Here is a 19,522-nt window from a genome sequence, read left to right as displayed (position 1 = left end):
GGAGACCTGGGTTTGATTCCCAGACTATGCACCACCACCACCGCCCCCAAAATTAACAGGTCTAAAATCGAGTCTTGCTCTGTCTTTACTTCAAAATTTTCTCCTTCCTAAATCTTCCTCTAACAATTAATGGCGACTTCAACTTTTAATTGCTCAGGCACTTCACTCTTGTTAAAGTGTACCAGATTCCACTAACTGAATATCACTTATTTAATTGTTCTTTGTTTTAATATTTTTTTCAATTATTAATCAATTACTTATTTCTTACTTGCAGGTAAGACTACTTCTATTCTACGGTAGCTAGGACCAAGAAAGTCATCTCCACATGGAGTATATTTCTGGGACTCATAATTTAAGAGGGTTACAGGCATCTGGAGGGTATGAAGAAAGTGGCCAGCATGTCGAGGGAGAGGAAAGCCGTGTTTTAGGAGGAATAGTTGAAAAAATTAAGGATATATTTAATCTAGAGAAGAAAGAAGTTAAAGGATATGGATATCTGTTATCAAATATTTCTAGAGTTCTTCTTGGGGAAGCGTGATCACCACACTTGGCTTATCCATCCTGCTTCAGCTGGGCCATTAGAGATACGACAGTACTTTCTTTTTCTAAGAATGGATGTATTTGATAATAAGCCACTAGGAGAACATGGTACTGCAAAGCTTAGGTCATTTAATTCAAAGACATAACTTGTATATCTAACAAAACAGGAATGAAATAATATCTTGAGATGTTTTACAGTTTAATATCTTGCCATATGTCCTAAGGATTTCTTCATGATTATTACTTATGAATTTATTTACTAGCGTATAGAGGAAACCCATCGCTTCATGTCCTAAAAAAATTTTTACCTGGATGTCATCATATCTTATGAAAAAGATATGAAAGATATCTTATGAAAAGATATCTTATGAAAAAGATAGAAAGGCATCTCCTTGGTAGAGAAGCAGTTGATGGGATCATGTCCAATGAGCCAGACCTGGAGGAACCTTTTTATATCTATTCTCTTTAAGATATTGGCTTCTCTTCTGCTCAGATGTATAAAAATTTAAGAAAAGGGATCTTTCCACCAAAGTCTGACAAAAAAATGGGAGTTACATGTGATATTTGTCACAAAGTTCAGAACCTTTCACTCATATTTGTAAAAATAACCTGTTATTAAATTTTTGGCCCAGCAAGGAGAAGGGAGACTTCCCCTGAGCTTTGTCTGAGAATTTTCAAGAAAACTTCTTTTAGGACTGATAGGCCAATTTTGCAGAATGACAGCTTTTGGATTCCTATAAAAACAACTTTATCATCTTCAAGGATATTTGCCTCTAGAGCAGAGTTTCTCAATCTTGGCTGCTTTTGTAATCACCTAGAAAGTATTTCAAAATGCTTTCAAAATGCAAAACCTAGAAATATTGAAAAGTATTTCAATATTTCTAGGTTCCATCTCAGAGATTCTGATTTAATTGATCTGGACTATAGTCTCAGCATGAAGATTTTTAAGAGCTCGCAAAAAGAAATTCCAATGTGCAGCTAAGGTTGAGAACCTATTCTCTAGGGAAATTTTACTCCTTTTCTCTATTGTGGGGATAGGTGAGGGTAGGATGGGGTATGGGAGACAGTTTCAGGTACAGGCTAGATGTCACTTGGTGCAAATGCTGCTGAGATCCTTTAAACATTCAACAATTGATTGGAGTGATGGCTTTTTATATTTTTCCCAACCTTGAGATTCTGTAATTTTATGTATATTCACCACAATTCACATACATGGGATTAAAAATATATATACAAGCCCACAAATTCCACTGAGCTAAATAAATCAGGATAATTTTTGCTATATAGCTGTATGCCTACTTACTGCCTCTTTAGTGGGGGAACTATTCTTTTTTTTTTTTTTTTACTTTTTCTTTTTTTGGGTGCATGGTCCGAGAAGTGAACCTGGGTCTCCTTCATGAAAGGCAAGCATTCTACCACTGAACCACCCGTGCACCCTGAACTATTCTTTTATTCTGACTTTTTCAGTGTACTTGGCACAGTTTTAGTTTTATTAGATTAATTTTATTAGTATCATTAAGTCAAAGTGATGTTATTAGCCTGCTAAAAGAAGCTTCTTAACCAGCTGTGAGGGCTTTATACTTATGATGTTAATAGTGCACATGAATGTATTTGAGCAGGTGGTAGGAGACAGAAATTTAAACCAAATTAAAAATCTGAGAGAGCCTGTAGTACATGGGAAGTAAATGCTCATTTCCACTAGTCTAAATTATTTTTCATTATTTTCAAGGTCAAACTGGCAAATTTTTACAACTTCTACCCACAAATGCACTTCCCAGTTGATTGACTCTTAAAGCTAGAAACTCTCTTTACACCTAGGAGGCAAGTCTGCTTATTTATTGTATTAGAAAAAATCTAAATGTAGAAGTGAAAAGAATACTGGGCCTCTGTTTATTTTTATCTGAAAATAAAAATATCATGCAAATTCTTAAGCAGTTAACCTAGTATTAAATCCAGGATATTTTTTTAGAAGTCTAAATGATTTTTAAAGATTTTACGCTGAGGAAATTTAATTATTTTTATTGCACCTAAATGAAGCTTTATTATAAATCTGCTAGGTAGGAATTTGTCTACATTTTCCTTACCACTTGATAAAGTACTCTCTGGTGAAATAAAAGAAAAGAGTATTCCTTTAATGAGACCTTTACCATTCTTATTTTAGGATGAAAATATATGTGGTGCTCACTTAAAATTCTATAGTAATTTTTCCCATGGATATTTATATTTTGTCCTAACATTTGGCCATAGCATGGTGTGTTAGTTAGATTCAATTTTCAACTTGGCCAGGTGAGCATACCTAGTCTTATTGCTGCGGACATAAGCCAATGGTACGTGAACCTCATCTGTTGCTAATTACATCTGCAGTCGGCTAGGAGGCGTGTCTGCTGCAATGAGTGACATTTGACTTAATTGGCTGGTGCTTAAATGAGAGAACGCAACATAGCACAGCCTAGCAGCTCAGCATTCCTCATCCCAGGCCTTTGGAGATGCAGAAAGAAGTCACCCTGGGGAGAGTTCTTGGAACCCAGGGGCCTGGAGAGAAGACCAGCAGAGACCATCTTGTGCCTTCCATGTAAGAAAGAACCTCAGTGGAAAGTTAGCTGCCTTTCCTCTGAAGAACTAACAAAATAAATCCCCTTTTATTAAAAGCCAATCCATCTCTGGTGTGTTGCATTCTGGCAGCTAGCAAACTAGAACACATGGAGAACTTTGATATTTTTTTTTTCTTTACATGGGCCGGGGCCAAGAATCGAGCCCAGGTCTGTGGCATGGCAGGCAAGAACTCTGCCACTGAGCCACCCTGGCCCACCCAAGGATATTTTTGAAGGTAGAAAAGGTGAGACTTTCCCGGGTATTCTAAATTGTTTTAGAAACCACTGATAAACAAAAAGAAAGACACATATGAAGTTTAATAGAGGTAGGAGAGTGTGGATGAATGGCAGCAGGTGGGCACAAAGTGGGAGGTAGAGATTGTTAGGATAGGAAGGAAACATTTCTAAAACCACTACTTAGTTCTAAATATTATATGATGTGTCAATCTCTTTTCTTGGCTACAAATAGTCCCTTTTTTAAAGTGGCCTAATCTATGGGATGCAGAGAATAAATGTGCTAATTCCCTCCAGCGTCTAACAATATTTAAAATGAAGTTTAGGAGGTAAAATGGACAGAACATAGGACTTAATCATGGATCAGCTGTCATCAGGTGAGGGAGAAGAAGGGGTGAGAGACAACTAAGTTTCTGGTATGAGCAACCCAGTTGACTAAATTCTTCTCACTTAAATGAGAAACAGAGCTCAGTTTTGGGCATGTTTTTTTTTTTTTGAGGTTTCTGCAAAACATTCAATGTAGGTTTTCAATAGCTACATATATCTGGAGCACAGAAAAGAGATGTGGGCTAGAAATATCTATTTTTTAATCACTAATGCATAAACTATTTAATGCCATGGAACCATGTAGATCATACCATCTTAGAATATATATGTAGGACCTAGAATAGTCTTGAGGCAGTTCAACTCCTCTTGTGGAGAGAAGGAGGAACAAAAAGGAGTGTCAGAGAAGCAGGACAACAAAGAGATTGAGACATAGAAGCCAAGAAAAAAGCAGTTAGAAAAAAGGAGGAAGGTCAACTGTATTGAATGCCCTTTGGGAAATCAAAAACGAAGACTGAAAAGTGTCCATTGGATTTAGCAATCTGTTGGACAATGGAAGCCTTAGCAAGAGAAGTTTCAGTGTAATCGTAAGAACAGAAACCAGATTGGTGTGGACTGGATGTTGAAAGGGAAATGAGGAAGTTTAAATGACTTGGAGACACTTGACTGTAAAAGGGAGCAGAGACAGAGAGGGTGATAACTAGAGGGAAATATGAGAGTCAAGATAGGTTTTGTGTTTAGTTTTGTTCTTAAGACTGGAGATATATTTAAATGCCAAGGGAAGATTAGAAAGGAAGAGGTCAAAGATGCAGGAGAGAAAAGGAATTAACTAATGAAATGAGGTTCCTGAGAAACCTTTGGAGAAATAGTCTCCAAAGCCCTAGCCTAGAACTGGATGAGAGATCCCTCTTAAAAGGGTTGCCAAAGGGTTGGGGTTGGAGTGGGTGATTAGTGAAGGCCAGGATGGGTGCTAATGCAGTGACTGTCCTAAAGATTTGATAGTAGGGGTTTGAGAGGATTCCTACTGAATGGCTTCCATTTTTTCTATACAGAGCAAAGCCATCTGTTGGGGTTGCTGCAACAAAGGAGAAATTGGAGGACTGGGAAAAATAGTGAGGTTATGAAATAGTTGTTGCAGACTATGACCTTATTTAACTTTCGAATCTTGAATACCTCTCTGCCCCAAATATTTTAAAATATCATTTATTTCTATCCTCTCAGCCTCTCCCTTTTCCCCCCTTTTCCATCTAGTCCTCCTTTTCTTTACTACGAAACTTCTTGAAATAGTAATTTCTGATAACTACCATTATCGATCGTGTGGTTCTTTAAATCTTTAGAGGTTGGGAAGAGGAATATGACCCAGGGAAAGAGGTAAAAGAAACTTCAGACAAGTAGGAGGAAAATCCAGAATATAGTTGTGTTGATGAAACTAAGGATAGAGAAAGGTTCAATAAGGGCTAAAGTTAACCTCAATTCACTCACCTCTTCTCCACTGAGGGTACCAGAATAATGTTATTCTTTCAATACAATCACATTGCTCTCATAACAGTGTATTTTATAGATAGTTTTATGCATGTCTGTGACTCCCCTACACATACTCAATTATTTTACCTCTTCAAACCAGTATTACTATCTTATTCTTTTTTATTTTGTCCCCAGTGACATCTAGCATTGCACCTAGCACAAAATAGACACTCAATATATATTTGTTGAGTAAATGAAGCATTTTCTCTAATTTGTAACCTATTCAAATTCAAATTCAGGCATGAACTTACATCATGCAATATGAATATCATGAACTAGCATTCATTCATTTACAAATATTTATTGAATATCTACTATGCACCCTGTAGTGTTTTATGTGTCAGGGATACAAACATAAAATAGATAAAACTTGATTTCTGTAAGCCATTTTACAAATCATAAAACTGACCCTTAAGCCAGTCTTGATGTTTTTCCTTTTTTCTCATCCTGGACTCTATTAAGCTTGGTATGCAAAAGGGAAATAAATTTCCCTTCTCATCATCTCCTTCTTTGCTTCCCATGCTCTGTGAAACACATGATTTGTAGCTACTACCATCAAATCCTTCAGCCTTCTTTTCTTGGACTGTAGAAAACTCTGTAAGAGTTGGTGAATTGTAATATGGTGACTGTATTAGTTTACTAATGCTGCTGGAATGCAATATACCATAAATGGAATGGCTTTTAAAAAGGGAATTTATTGCATTACAAGTTTACAGTTCTAAGGCCATGAAAGTGTCCAAATTAAGGCACCAACAAGACATTGCCATCACTTCAGAAAGGCTGATGTTATCCAGCACACCTCTGTCAGCTAGGTAGGAATGTGGCTGGCATCTGCTGGTCCTTGTGCCTGGTTCTGTTGCTTCCAGCTTCAGATGCCAGTGGTTTCCTCTCTAAACATGTATCGGCCTTCACCTAGCTCCTCCAGGACACAGTTCTGGGTTATGGTTTGCTTAGCATCTCACAGGAAGGTACATGAGTCGATGTCTCCTGTGTTCTGGCCATGTCTAGGCATCTGTTCTCTCTGTTGGCACGCCAAGCATCTCCAAACATTCATGTCTGTGTCAGCTCTGAAGCAACTGTTCTCCCAGCATCTACATCTGAGGTTTCTTCAAAATGTTTTCCCTTTTAAAGGACACTAGTACACTAATCAAGACCCTAATCAAGATCTACTAATCAAATGGGTAGAGTCATATCTCCATCTTATCAAAAAGTCACACCCACAACTGGACGTGCCACATCTCCATGGATATAATCTAACTGAAACTTTACACCCTGCAATATTGAATCAGGATTAAAAGAAATGGCTGTCCCCACAAGATCGGATCAGAAATAAAATGGCTTTTCTGGGGTTCATAATAGTTTCAAACCAGCACGTGACCATATATATTTTTTTAACTTTTTTTATTAATTAAAAAAAATTAACAAACAAAACATTTAGAAATCATTCCATTCTACATATATAATCAGTAATTCTTAATATCATCACATAGTTGCATATTCATCATTTCTTAGTACATTTGCATCGATTTAGAAAAAGAAATAAAAAGACAACAGAAAAAGAAATAAAATGATAATAGAGAAAAAAAACTATACGTACCATACCCCTTACCCCTCGCTTTCATTTACCACTATTTCAAACTGAATTTATTTTAACATTTGTTCCCCCATTATTTATTTTTATTCCATATGTTCTACTCTTCTGTTGATATAGTAGCTAAAAGGAGCATCAGACATAAGGTTTTCACATTCACAGAGTCTCATTGTGAAAGCTATATCATTGTTCAATCATCATCAAGAAACATGGCTACTAGAACACAGCTCTACATTTTCAGGCAGTTCCCTCCAGCCTCTCCACTACATCTTGAACAACAAGGTGATATCTACTTAATGCATAAGAACAACCTCCAGGATAACCTCTCGACTGTGTTTGGAATCTCTCAGCCATTGACACTTTGTCTCATTTTACTCTTCCCCCTTTTGGTCGAGAAGTTTCTCTCAGTCTCTTGATGTTAATTCTCAGCTCATTCTAGGGTTTTTCTCAGTCCTTTGATGCTGAGTCTCAGCTCATTCCAGGATCTTTGTCCCATGTTGCCAGGAAGGTCCACACCCCTGGGAGTCATGAAAGACTTTTTTTTTTTTTTGACCTGGGCAGGGACCGGGAATCGAACCTGGGTCCTCTGGCATGACAGGCAAGCATTCTTGCCTGCTGAGCCACTGTGGCCCCATATTTTTAAATTTAAAAATCAAGGTCCATGTTCTTTAAAAGTGTTTCAATTTTCTTATTTGTGAACTTATTTACATAAAAAGCCTTACAGTAGTATAAAATTTAAATCACATTTAATCATACATATAATGTTTAACTGTCATTAAAAAGAACACAATTAAATGATTGTATTATTAGATGTTACACTCCCAACATTTCTTGGAAAGTCTCTTGGTATTCATGTGGATTACTAGGAAAGATTTTACAATTCCAATGACTGCCATCAGTTATTCCAATCTCCAAAAGTTGTTATTGAGAAAAAAACAAGAACAAACAAGCGAACAACAAGAACAACAAAATCTCCTAAATCCTAGGTTTTATAAGAGATTGAGTTAACACATTTTCCTTCTATTTGAAAGAATCCTGTTTCCACGTTGAAATTTTTAAACATATTCAACCATCTTTAATCTATAGATATATTTCTGTTTGTCCCACTTTGCAAGCAAGTTCTTGTTAAGATATGATTTAGGTCACATTACTCATTAAATAGATAGTATGATTGATTGAATTGTCTATTTTTCTAGATTTACCATCCTGGGCCTTCACAACTAAGCCCAGTCAATTTCTATAAAGATTTCCTTTCTAAAGGAATACTTTTCTAATGGTAAGTATTAAACTACAAATACTCAGCTGCCTACAACCCAAAGTCCAAATCAAAACAAACATCATTTTAGTAGTGTTCACGTTAAGTTCTTTTGCTTTGAGTGGTGAAAACCTTAGATTTTTTCTTCATACAATTTTATGATCACCAGTATTCATATGAGGCTTTTGGTGCTGAAAAATAATAACAATAGCTAATATTTATGGAGGGTTTCCTATGTGCCTGGCAGTGTGTTGAGTGCCAGAATAAATCTTTTATTTAATCTTCACAACAATTCTATTGGGTTGGTAATATTATCTTCCTTTTATAAGTAAGAAATTGAAGCACAGAGAGGTTGAATAACTTGTCCAAGGTCATACACTGAATAAGTGACAAACTCAGGTCTGTCTGAAACCAAAGTTTCTGCTCTTAAAAATACACTACTGTGTGTCTCCAACTTCCCCATGGTTCTTGCCAAACAAGTTTAAGAACAGCATAATGGAGAACAGTAGTATTGCTGAGGGACTGGAATCTCTGAGGCATTTTGATGGTTTAAGAGAAGAATGCTACAGAATATTTTAAAAAGTGACTGTCTCAGAAAATTCAAGTTATTTGGTCTCCATAATTAAAGCACAATAGATATAACTCACTTGAAAACTATTCAAAACAAAGCAACAGTAGCATTAAATAAGGATTATTGCTAAAGGTAATAGAGAGAAAACAACAAAGAAGGAATGGAGCAGAGAAATAAAATTTGTTTTTCCCACTGAAGAGAACTAGAGCGAGAAAAGCCTACAAATCACTCTAGCTGTTACTGAAAAAATATGTGCAAAGTTCCTCAGCTTGTCGAAGGTTAAGAACAATGTTTCGTCAGCTTGAGCTGGTGGAGGAACTGATCACAACAGAAAGTTTATCCTGCATGGCCAGAGAGGACCCATTAAAAGTGTTTTCTGGTCTTAGAGTATGCAATTGGGCAGCCAAGATGTCACTCATCTTTCTCCTACCCTCAAGACTCTGTATTGGAATTTTTGTTTACAGTAAGGCAAAGTCATGCTGGCATCCTGGCTTACTCTCTAAAACCCTGGTATGCCAATTTTAGCAGAGCTAATACTTAATATGGACATTTACAAAATTTTAGCATCTTAACCTTTTATTAGCCATTATAAAAATTAATTTAGAGATGGCATTATTATATTTGTTATTGCCATAATGAAAACAAATTCATATTCCTACTTAAACTGGTATAATCTTCATGAGTCATGGTGAATCAAAGTTTCAGGAAATAAGAGCCACTGGGTCTGAAAGGGACTGTTTCCTCCTGTCTCCATATTCCAAACCTATGAAAGATTGTCAACCCTTTGCATTTTTTATCACCTCAATCAGGTTCACAGAATTTATGATGGATGGTCTGAGTCTCACTCTTAACTTCACTTTGAATAACAAATTCAAGGGCTCACATCTTTATTTCGTCTATAGTTGCAAAAGCCAACCTGGTTTTAAGTTGTTAACATAAAAATTTATTTGATTTGGTTGTTATAATATAAAGTTCTCCTTCTGCAGTCTATATTTCTTTCTCTACCTTTTCAGTTCTTCCTTGTCTGTATTTTCTTATTTTTCCACATAAATAACCATAATATACAAACTAAATTATATACTTTTATTTGCTGATATAATTGAATGGAAATTTGGGTAATTGCTTTCTAGATTTAGAAATCAGTTAGTGTTGCAAAGTTTCTTTTTAATTTGAAAGTTCTATGAAAACTTTTATATTTTCTCCCTCCGAATTCAAAATACACGCATGTTTTTCCTTGTCACATTTTTCCTGCTCTATTCAGTTGATTCTGCTTACAATTCTTAACATTTTAGAACACGCTCACTGAGTTTTGTCAACATTTAAACAGAATAAATCAAGGTAGGTGGTATGGGATTTCCTTTTACAAAGGTTCATTGCAACATGAATTCTCCACAGATACCTAGGCTCATAATGAGGGCACAAATTTTAAAAAAAAAATAGACTTATTTTAAAAATAAAATTTAGAACTAAGTTTGAAGAACTATTTTGATATAGTAATGTTCCCCCCAAATCTGTAACTTTGCCAAGGATTTAGTGTGGAAGTGTTTTCTTCATTATCATTTATAATAGTGTAAAATTAGAAATAAATAGCCAAGAATATGGAAATTAAATAAATCATTGAATATAATATTGAAATTCAAAATGGTGTCTGAAGAATATTCAATAACATGGTGATAATCTCAAGAAAATGCTTATTTGAAAAAATGAAAATCAAAACTGCATGGTGGGCAACAGTGGCTCAGCAGGCAGAGTTTTTGACTGCCATTCTGGAGACCGGGGTTTGATTTCCGGTGCCTGCCCATGCAAAAAACCCAAAAAAACCCAAAAAAAACCTGTATATACTGAACAATTCTAATTGTTTAAACATGTGCTGAAATGGACTAGAAATAAATGTCTAGATTTCTGAAGTTTCTATAATAAGCACATCTTACATTTATAATTAGTTATATATGTGCACACATATAAATAGAAATGTTAATTAAAATGTGGCCTCCAGGAATTGGTAGAAGGATTGAGGATTCCTATGTTCTTTGCCTACTATAGGCTGCAGTTCATCTCTGTTGGCCAGTATATCTTTTTAATTACTGAAAAGTAATTAAAGTGAGGCTTTGAGGTGATTAGGAAAAGAATGCAGTGAACCTTCACTAAACAAATTATGTGGAGACAAAATTTTGGATTGAAAATAACTTTTAAGGTCATCTAGTCCAAACCCTTCTCCTGTCATTCAGTTTCAGCTAGTCAACCCATTGATGCAAGGAGACTTTTATAATAATAATGGAAAAGTAAATGCAACTTTATTTTAAAAGTATTTGTATACTGGTTTATATTCAATATGTCACTTTTACATACATAATCTCATTTGCTCCTTGTAAAAGCCTATATTTTTTCCTATATAAAAGGAAAAACTGAGGCTTAGTGGCTGAAAGAGCTTGTTAGTACCATAGCTTGTAAACCCAAGCTTGTCCAGTATTAAATCTCTTTCTCTTTCCACCAAATCAAAATGTGATGGATGAAAATGTTAAGATCTATTTTAGATGATGCACAAAGAGGTGATTTTAATAGCAAATATTTGAGTTTTGCCTTAAAAGACATGAGCTCTGTTTGCAATTCTGTCATTGAATGTGTGCTGAGCCATAGTTCATATGTTTTGGGTCTATCCTAACGGCCCCTGCCTGTTTATCTGAAACCCATGAGAGCTGTGACATTATTTAATTAACCCTGTGATTTCTCACTCTGTATGCTTAAACTAGGATGAATAAGATATTTTCATGGTAGTTGCTATTTCCTGCCATATATGATAGAAAGCTTACAATTATCAACCAGTGTGCCTCCTGAAGAACGTAAAATAGGGTAGGAAAAAATTAGATGAAGATTTAGGAAGGAAAGATAATTTCTAATCCTCTTGAAAATTTTGTGAGAGAGAACGTTAGTGGAACCTGTTTTGTTCTTTTTTTTTCTTTTCACTCTATTCTCTTGATGAAATTCTAACTCCTAGATTGTCATATAATAAAGGATGGTACTAGATTCGATTGCTCCGTCCAGGACCCATTATCTCAAGCAAGCAGAGTGGACATTTTCATGTTTGATAATTGCCAGCATGGTCTTAGGGTAAGTCTTGTGTCATCTCTTCTCTCCACCCATATTCTCCTTCCAGCTCTTCTGATAGTCAGTGACTCTACAGTTTCTATGAGAAAATTAGTACCACCTTGCTTAATTATTAAATAACTGTGATTTTCTTCTATTCTGATAGGGTACTCTCCTGAGACTCTGTTAAATTATTTCAGATTATATTGAGGTTTCCTGTGCTTCAAGAACCTCCCATCAATTTGCCACTCCAAAAATCCTCTGCTTCTAATATTCACTGCTCCCCAACTCTCAAATGTCTCTTTATTTCTAATGTCCACATTCCTTGTCAGATATTTTCCTTCATTTTTCTGTTCTCTTTTATCCTAATATCTGCACTTTGCCATACTTTCCTTTTTTATATGAAAAATCTATATAGTAGAATTTCTTTGGTTCTCAAAAGAGCTTTGGAATCTGATTTATGTGAGTTCAAATTCCTGTTCCACAACCCACTAGATGTATGAAATCAAGCATATTACTTAATCTTTCTTTATCTGTAAAAAAATGGAGTTACCAATAGATACCATACATGGTTGTTGTGAGGATTAAATGAGAAAAGAAATGTAAGATAGTTTAAACAGTTCCAGCTTATAGTAGATTTTTTCCTTGAATGTTGAATTTGATGATTCTTATCTTCATTATTTTAGAAGAATCGACACCCCCCCACACGCTTTTTCCTATTCTAGTTCCTATTTAATTCTCTAATTGTAATAGGGTAGTGGTAAGAAAATGATTTAGAAGTCAGCCAGCCTTGAATTTGAAGACCTGACTATCCAACTAGGTGACCCTGGGTGAATTTTTAAAATGTTTCTGAGCCTCAAATTTTCTCACTTGTACAATGGGGACAATAATACCTATCTCATAGAGTTTTAATGAGGATCCAATTAAGATATGCTTTTGAAGTGCTTAGCAGAGTATCTGGCATATAGATGCCAATAACTGGTAGAACTTATCTTTATAAAGGATGGACACTTTACATGTGTTTTGTCAATATGACTTATTATTTTCCAGGCTTAGTCAATTTAGCAATCCTTCCCTTCTCTGTGTAGTGCCCCACACATGCATACTTTCTATAATCGTTTGCTATTTGGGAGGCATGGGAAGTGTTTCTGTTTACTAAAGCTGCTAGAATGCAATATAACAGAAATGGATTGGCTTTTATAAATGGGATTTATTAAGTTACAAGTTACAATTCTAAGGCCATGAAGATGTTCAAAATTAAGGGATTAACAAGGAGATATCTTCACTCAAGAAGGGCCAATCTGTCCAAGATTTCTCTGTCACATGGGAAGGCACATGGTGACATCTACTCTCCTCTTCTGGGTTCTGGTTTCAAATGGCTCTCTCAGCTTCTGGCATCTCCTGGGGCGTTTCCTTCTTAATCTCTAATGTCTGTGTCTTGGTTTCATCTCTCTGCTGTCTGTGTCAGCCCTGAGTGTCTCTCTCTCTCTCTCTCTCTAAGTGCCTTTAAAGACTTCAGTAGACTAATTAAGACCACCTCGTATGGGCTGGGTCACTTTGACATGGAAATAATTTAATCAAAGGGTCCCACCCACACTGGGTGGGTCACGTCCCCATGGAAATAACCTAATCAAAAGGTCCCACCCAAACCATAGGCCTGTCCCTACAAGACTGAATTCGGATTAAGAGAACATGGATTTTCTGAGGTACATAACAGTTTCAATCAGCACAGAAGGAAGGTTTGAAACTGGTGTAGCTTCTACCAGCTTTAGTGTTGACTGGAATTCAAGACCACAAATACTTAAAATGAGTTGTTATATATATATATATTCAACATTTAACTTAAAAATCCTTCCAATGTATTAGATTTGTTTAAATGATTTGATGATTTTCCTGCAGGGACCAACCGTAGATTATTTTTCTTTCTTGCAGTTCTTCATACTTCTCATTTTAGGAAGAAGTCATGGCTTATTTAGAAACTCTACCCCAGTAATTCCTCTCCATGAGGAACTACTCTATTCCAGTTTATAGTGGGATGATTGAAGCAACTATTATCACCTGACCCAACTCTGAAGTTCCCCACATTATCTGTAAGGTATTGTATGACCTGTTGTCATTCTCTTTACCAGATAGTTTATGAAATAACACTTTATTGCTTTTTAATTAATTTATGATAGAATTTTCTTCCATAGATATTTTATTGTCCTTCTCCCATCTAGTAAGATTTTTAGCTGTAATTGTTTATGCTGTGACTTCACAATACAAATCACTCTGCCTCTGGCTTGTTTCTATTCTTTACTCACAATCTGTAAATTGGCATCACAATATCCTCTGTTCAGAGGGTCTCTCTTTCTCAGATGACAATTATGGAAGATTCTTACTAGCTGTTATTTATTAAAATTAATATTTACTGGCTACTTACTATGTATAAGACACTGCAGTATCTACTGTGAAAGAACAAATATTTAAAATAACTCCAAACAGTCTCCAATCTAAGCACTCTAATGACCATATTTTATATTCTTAGGCTGTTAGTATGTATTTGGGAACATTTATGCATTCTGACTTGACTTTTCTTCCCATACCTATATGTTGTCCCATCTGAGAAGAGATGGTATCTACTCTGTTACCTTTTTTTTTCTTTCTTTCTTTTTTTAACATGGGCAGGCACCAGGAATCGAACCCGGGTCCTCTGGCATGGCAGGCAAGCATTCTTGCCTGCTGAGCCACCATGGCCCACCCTCTATCACCTCTTTTTAACACAAGTAGGCCATTGAATTTTCTCCAGGGTGCTCAAGAATAATCTCTGTCAGTCTGTTTTGTGTGCTTTTTTATTATTAACTTTTCCCCAAATGTTTAGAATAAAAACTATCAAGTTGTTTTCTCAGATAGCAGTGTGCATGATGGGTGGTTAAAAGGCTTTTTCTTGCAAAAGTCATATCTCATTTTGCTTAATTGGGATATTATCTTTCTTCACTCTCATCAAAAGACCAAACGGTCATTTGTCATCAGTTTGTCTGCTTCATTCATTTGACAATTAAGGAGTTGCAGGCAGACTTTCTGATGTAGGGAAGGAGGGCGTCTAAATCCATTATTGTACACAACAACACCTCATCCTCAAATAGAGCAAAACCTTTTTTTTTTTTTTTTAAGAGAAGCTGGACACAAAGAGGAAAGCAGACTCTTTAGTCTTAATGGGCTTGGAGGTGAACAATGTGCCAGTAGGAGAGAAGAAAGAAAGTGGGAAAAGAGAGAATAGAAATAAAGATATATAACATTAAGAATCCAATATGGAATCTGGAACCCTACCAAGATCTAGTTTATATCAGACATGGCATTTGTTGCCACCCTTGCTTTTTACCAATTCCTAAACACAATATTATCTGGCATCATTTCATAAGTCTTTTTAAATAGCAATTATTAAACCAACTGCTACAAAACTCTTTAAGTGGTTATTATATTGAAACATCGTGCAAGATATGAGAAATATTTTCCATGTCTGCCTTGAAGAGGATTACTCTCTAGCTGTGGCAGTGGGAGAGGATCAGGCAGTACAGGTGGTCACAAATGTCATAAAGCAGACATTCAGTACCGAAAAAAAAGGAGAAGGTGAGTACTGGGCTGAAGATCAAGAAAACTGAGCTTTATTCCATCTCTGTTATTTCCTGACCATATGACCTTGGGAAAATCATTTGTCTTTCTTGTCTCCCCCTCTTTCCTTCCTCCCAGGCCCCCTCCCTTGCCGAAAAAAAAAAGAGGATTAGTCATCCTAAAGGGTTTCTAAAATGTAAGACAATATTTGGGATCATTACTATTGAGTTATATTTTTGTTGCTAAGGCTGAAGTCTACACCTGGCTATGGTTCCCTGAACTGCCCTTCATTTTCACAGAGGAAGAAATCAAGTTCCCAGATTTCCCCAGTTCAGTGACAAGACAGGGCTCAAAACCAAAACCTCTCCACCTTGATGCTTTTTCTTTTTTAATGCAGCAAATATATCTTTAAAAATTATTGATGTGACTCACAGAAAAAGCTTAAATTATTCTCCGCACACGGTTTACTATGGGAGAGAATTATTTCTTAAAAAATTAAATAAATAGCTTTGTATATGCGAAGATCGGGGGAAGGGTAATTGTATGTGGATGAACACGGTGAGCAATCTATTCCTTAGTATATGGAAGGCTATGATTCCAAAACTCGATCTAAATACAATCTCCTCACGTACAGGTAGCTGTTTTTTAGGTACTAGGGAACGGCTTATAGGCGTTAATCACGAACACAAATTGAGTGCAGGTAGGGGGATAGTGAGGGTGCCCAGTATATATACCTTGATAGCGTGAAGAGGCTCACTGAAGTGATAAGCTACAAAACACTTGCCCATTTGACAATATTGTCCAGAGCCAGACCTGAAGTAACCATTCCTGCAGCCCAACTTTGCATGCTTCCAGACCATTCTACTGATCCACAACTGCGTCCTTCAACAGGTAGCGCCAATTACAGCCCTCAAAGCGCGGGCCCCAGTATACAGGCCAATACCGCTGTCAATCAAAGATCACCCCTACCTTTCTAAATTCTCCCCTCATCATTTCATTGGCTTTTCCTTCCGCCTGTCCCCAAATTTTTTCCGCGCCTCGACCGCGGAACTTCGCCCTATCAAGTCTATGATTGGAGTCGAGGCTACTCCCGCCCTTTGACGTTCCCCGCTGGGCCAGGGAAAGGGGGGGAGGGAGCGGGAAGAGCGAGGGGGCGGATCGGTGGGCGGGACTTGCCTCCCACGACGAGGGGGCGGAGCGTGGGGCCGAGCCCGCCTGCTCCGTTAGGACCTCGGAGAGCGCCAGACGCCGGGACCGGAGGGACCCGAGAAGCTGCAGGATCCTGGTCCGACCGACGTCTGCGAGTCCGCCGTCCTCCGCGCCTTCAGCTTCCCGGGTCGGCCGGAGGCTCGTGGCGTCTGAGGAAGGTGCCTAAGTCCGGGGTCAGAGAGTCAATCCCTCTGGGACGGGGCCGCCACCGTCCAGCCGTGGCTCCCTCACACCTGTGTGTGAGTGTGGGTTGTGTGCGCGTCAGCGCCCGCGCGCGAATGTCTGTGTGAGGGTGTTTGTGTGTTCGCGCGCCCGCGCGCTAGAGCCCCGCGCCTTGGCGCTCGGCCGGGGATGGACGGCGGGAGCGGCGGCTCTGCGAGCCCAGCAGACAGACGCGACCCGGGGCCGCAGCCGTCTCCGCCACCGCTTCGCGTCCCCGGAGAGCTGCCGCCGTGCTGCGGCGCCGGCGGGCTGGCAGGCGAGCGAAGGCAGCGGCAGCTGCGGAAGAGGGAACAGAGGAGGGAGAAGAGAGGGCGGGCGAAGGTGGGAGAAAAGGGGGAGGAGGCGGGAGAATTAGAGGCAGCTGGCGCGGCTCTTCGCCTCCCCTGTCGGCTGCTGCTGTGGGTCACTCGCAGGTGTTTTGAGATCGGGGCTGGTGAAGGTGGGAAATGGAGAAAGGTCTCCCTCTCCCCATTTCCTATTGAGGTAAAGGGAGTGTTGATGATGGGGAGGGGGGAGAGCACAGAAGGTGGTGGCAGAGCAAATACTGGCTGCTTCGCCCTCTTGCGCCTCCCCCCCCCCCCACATCGTTTTTCTGAAAACAAAATATTTTGGGCTGAATCTTTAGAAGGAAAGCCCGCCCTTAAGGGAGACACAGAGTCTTGGTCTGTTGGACTGTGGTTTGATTGTATAATAATGATGATATAATGCTAATGATGATGATGACACTGCCTTTTATTTTTACCCCAGTGCTGATAAAGCTTAGCCACAGCTGGGGATAAAGCCCTTGACAATCTGGTGTGTGAGGAAGGAGGTTTTTTGTTTGTTTGTTTATCCTAAAAAAACAAAGAATTATTTTAAGAATTAAAAGGATTAAAGAATTAAAATTTGACGAAACGAAGCTTGACTTTTTTCCAGTCGGTTATAGCCAATGCTCATAAAATGGGGACGGGCTACTGTTTTGACTAAGGGAAAGATAAAAAGACTTTTATCCAGGTATAATTCCATGTGTTAAGTCACCCTTCCCCCCTTTACATTGAATTTCTCAACAGTTTTTGAAATGAAGAAGTTTAATTTCCGAAAAGTTTTGGATGGCTTAACTGCCTCCTCCCCTGGCAGTGGTAGCAGCAGTGGCAGTAACAGTGGTGGTGGGGCTGGAAGTGGTTCTCTGCACCCTGGAGGATCTGCAGGGGTTCTCAGAGAGGAGATTCAGGAAACCCTGACTTCAGAATATTTCCAGATTTGCAAGGTAAGTTTTGAATTGGCGTAAAGGCCTTTATTTCCATATTTTATTGTTGTGAGGAAAGTAGGAGAGAAACGCGCGTGCAACATACCACGCTTATAGGGACAGGAAATTGTTGAGATGTCAGCCTCAGAGAGAATCTGTTATACAGAATCCTGTGGAGTCAGTTTGAATTAATAAATACATTTTGGACACCAATTTAGACATCAACTTTAAAAGCAATGGTTGTTTAAGGGGGGAAATCAACAAACATAAAAAACCAGAATGAACAAGATAATGTTAAGGACCAATAGTGGACACATTTTTTAATGTGATCTGTATATATAAGTAGTAAACTGAAACAGAAAATATTCATTCTGGTTTATCCTGTGTTGTCATTCAGAGAATTATTATTTTAGTTCACTGTTCAGTGTAAAATGATTAAAACTATTAAGATGCTGCTAGAATTAAGTAGCATTACTTAATTTAATAACTAATAAATTATTACTTATTTTAATAATTAAAAATAGATACTATTTTAAAGGGTCTTAAATATCTATTTTAACGGGTCTTAAATTCTTCATAAACAAACAAATAAATACTTGCAAGAACTGGTAATTGTAAATAAATACTTGCAAGAACTAGTAATAATTGTAAGAACTCAAAAATAGCCAGTGAGATTTAGTGAGGAAGCATTTTAGGTAATTTGATGTTGAATAAACAAAAGAGAGAGTTTCTGATGGGAAGAGAAGATGAGATTTACAAAACTAATATTATGTTAATATTTAGAGATATTATATTTTCTAACGTAAAGTGATTTATAATTTATAACATCCTTTTTTGAGTAGCCTAGGAATGTGCTTTTGGTCTGCATTTTTATGCATTATAAAAACAGCTAAATCATTCATATGATACAAGTGAATATAGCTTTATAAATGTGTCTGAACATATAAGAAGAAATGGTAGACTTTGGAAAACACAGAAATCAAGTATCAAATTTTTTAATACTTCAACAAAAGAAAATTTTATTTTTTTGAAGTTATTAAAATTATTTTTGTAGTAAATAAATATTGTATCATGAGATGTTTCATTCATTGCCTTTTTTTTAACCTATCCCCAGTAAGGGCATTATAAAAGCCTTAAACTTGTAGTTATTAATATATCATAAATTAGATTACATAAAAAATTTTGTTTACAATTGGATTAGGTAAACACATTTAATTCTGATCTGTGCTGTGGGATTTGTATATAGTAGTGGTTTTGTCCTTAATATGAAATAATAGATATTCTGTTAGTTAGGGAAGATCTTAGTAGTGTCAAGAGACAAATTTGTAAAAGGGTTCTGAAGGCCAAATTTGAACTGCTAGGCAGGAGAATTACGACCTAGTTATCTAATATTTGACATATTGCTACTTCCATTCCCAGATTCTGGAAAAACAAACCTAAAGAACTCATGGATGTGATAATTATGTTGGAGAGTTTAAATATAAAATTGGAGTAGAAAAGATAGACTTCTGAAGCAGAATGTTTGAACTGTTGAGGTTATAAAGCAGTACAGGAGGTTTTA

The 19,522-nt window shown here is 37.3% G+C and overlaps 1 protein-coding gene across 3 annotated transcripts in view; it reads left to right on the top strand.

The window, feature by feature from the left end:
* Nucleotides 1-16,567: 16,567 nt before the first annotated feature.
* Nucleotides 16,568-19,522, top strand: part of STXBP5L (syntaxin binding protein 5L) — a 437,423-nt gene continuing 434,468 nt past the window's right edge. For all 3 annotated transcript variants that reach the window (XM_077118203.1, XM_077118202.1, XM_077118204.1), the window contains exons 1-2: nt 16,568-16,672; nt 17,786-17,982. In XM_077118203.1, the coding sequence (XP_076974318.1) occupies nt 17,794-17,982 (189 nt within the window). In that variant the 5' untranslated portion in view covers nt 16,568-16,672; nt 17,786-17,793. The remainder of the gene's footprint in view (nt 16,673-17,785; nt 17,983-19,522) is intronic.

The sequence above is a fragment of the Tamandua tetradactyla genome, chromosome 10, assembly GCF_023851605.1.
Source record: "Tamandua tetradactyla isolate mTamTet1 chromosome 10, mTamTet1.pri, whole genome shotgun sequence".
Classification (NCBI taxonomy): domain Eukaryota; kingdom Metazoa; phylum Chordata; class Mammalia; order Pilosa; family Myrmecophagidae; genus Tamandua; species Tamandua tetradactyla.
The sequence above is the reverse complement of the archived record's forward strand: the minus strand, read 5'-3'. Positions and strand labels throughout refer to the sequence as shown.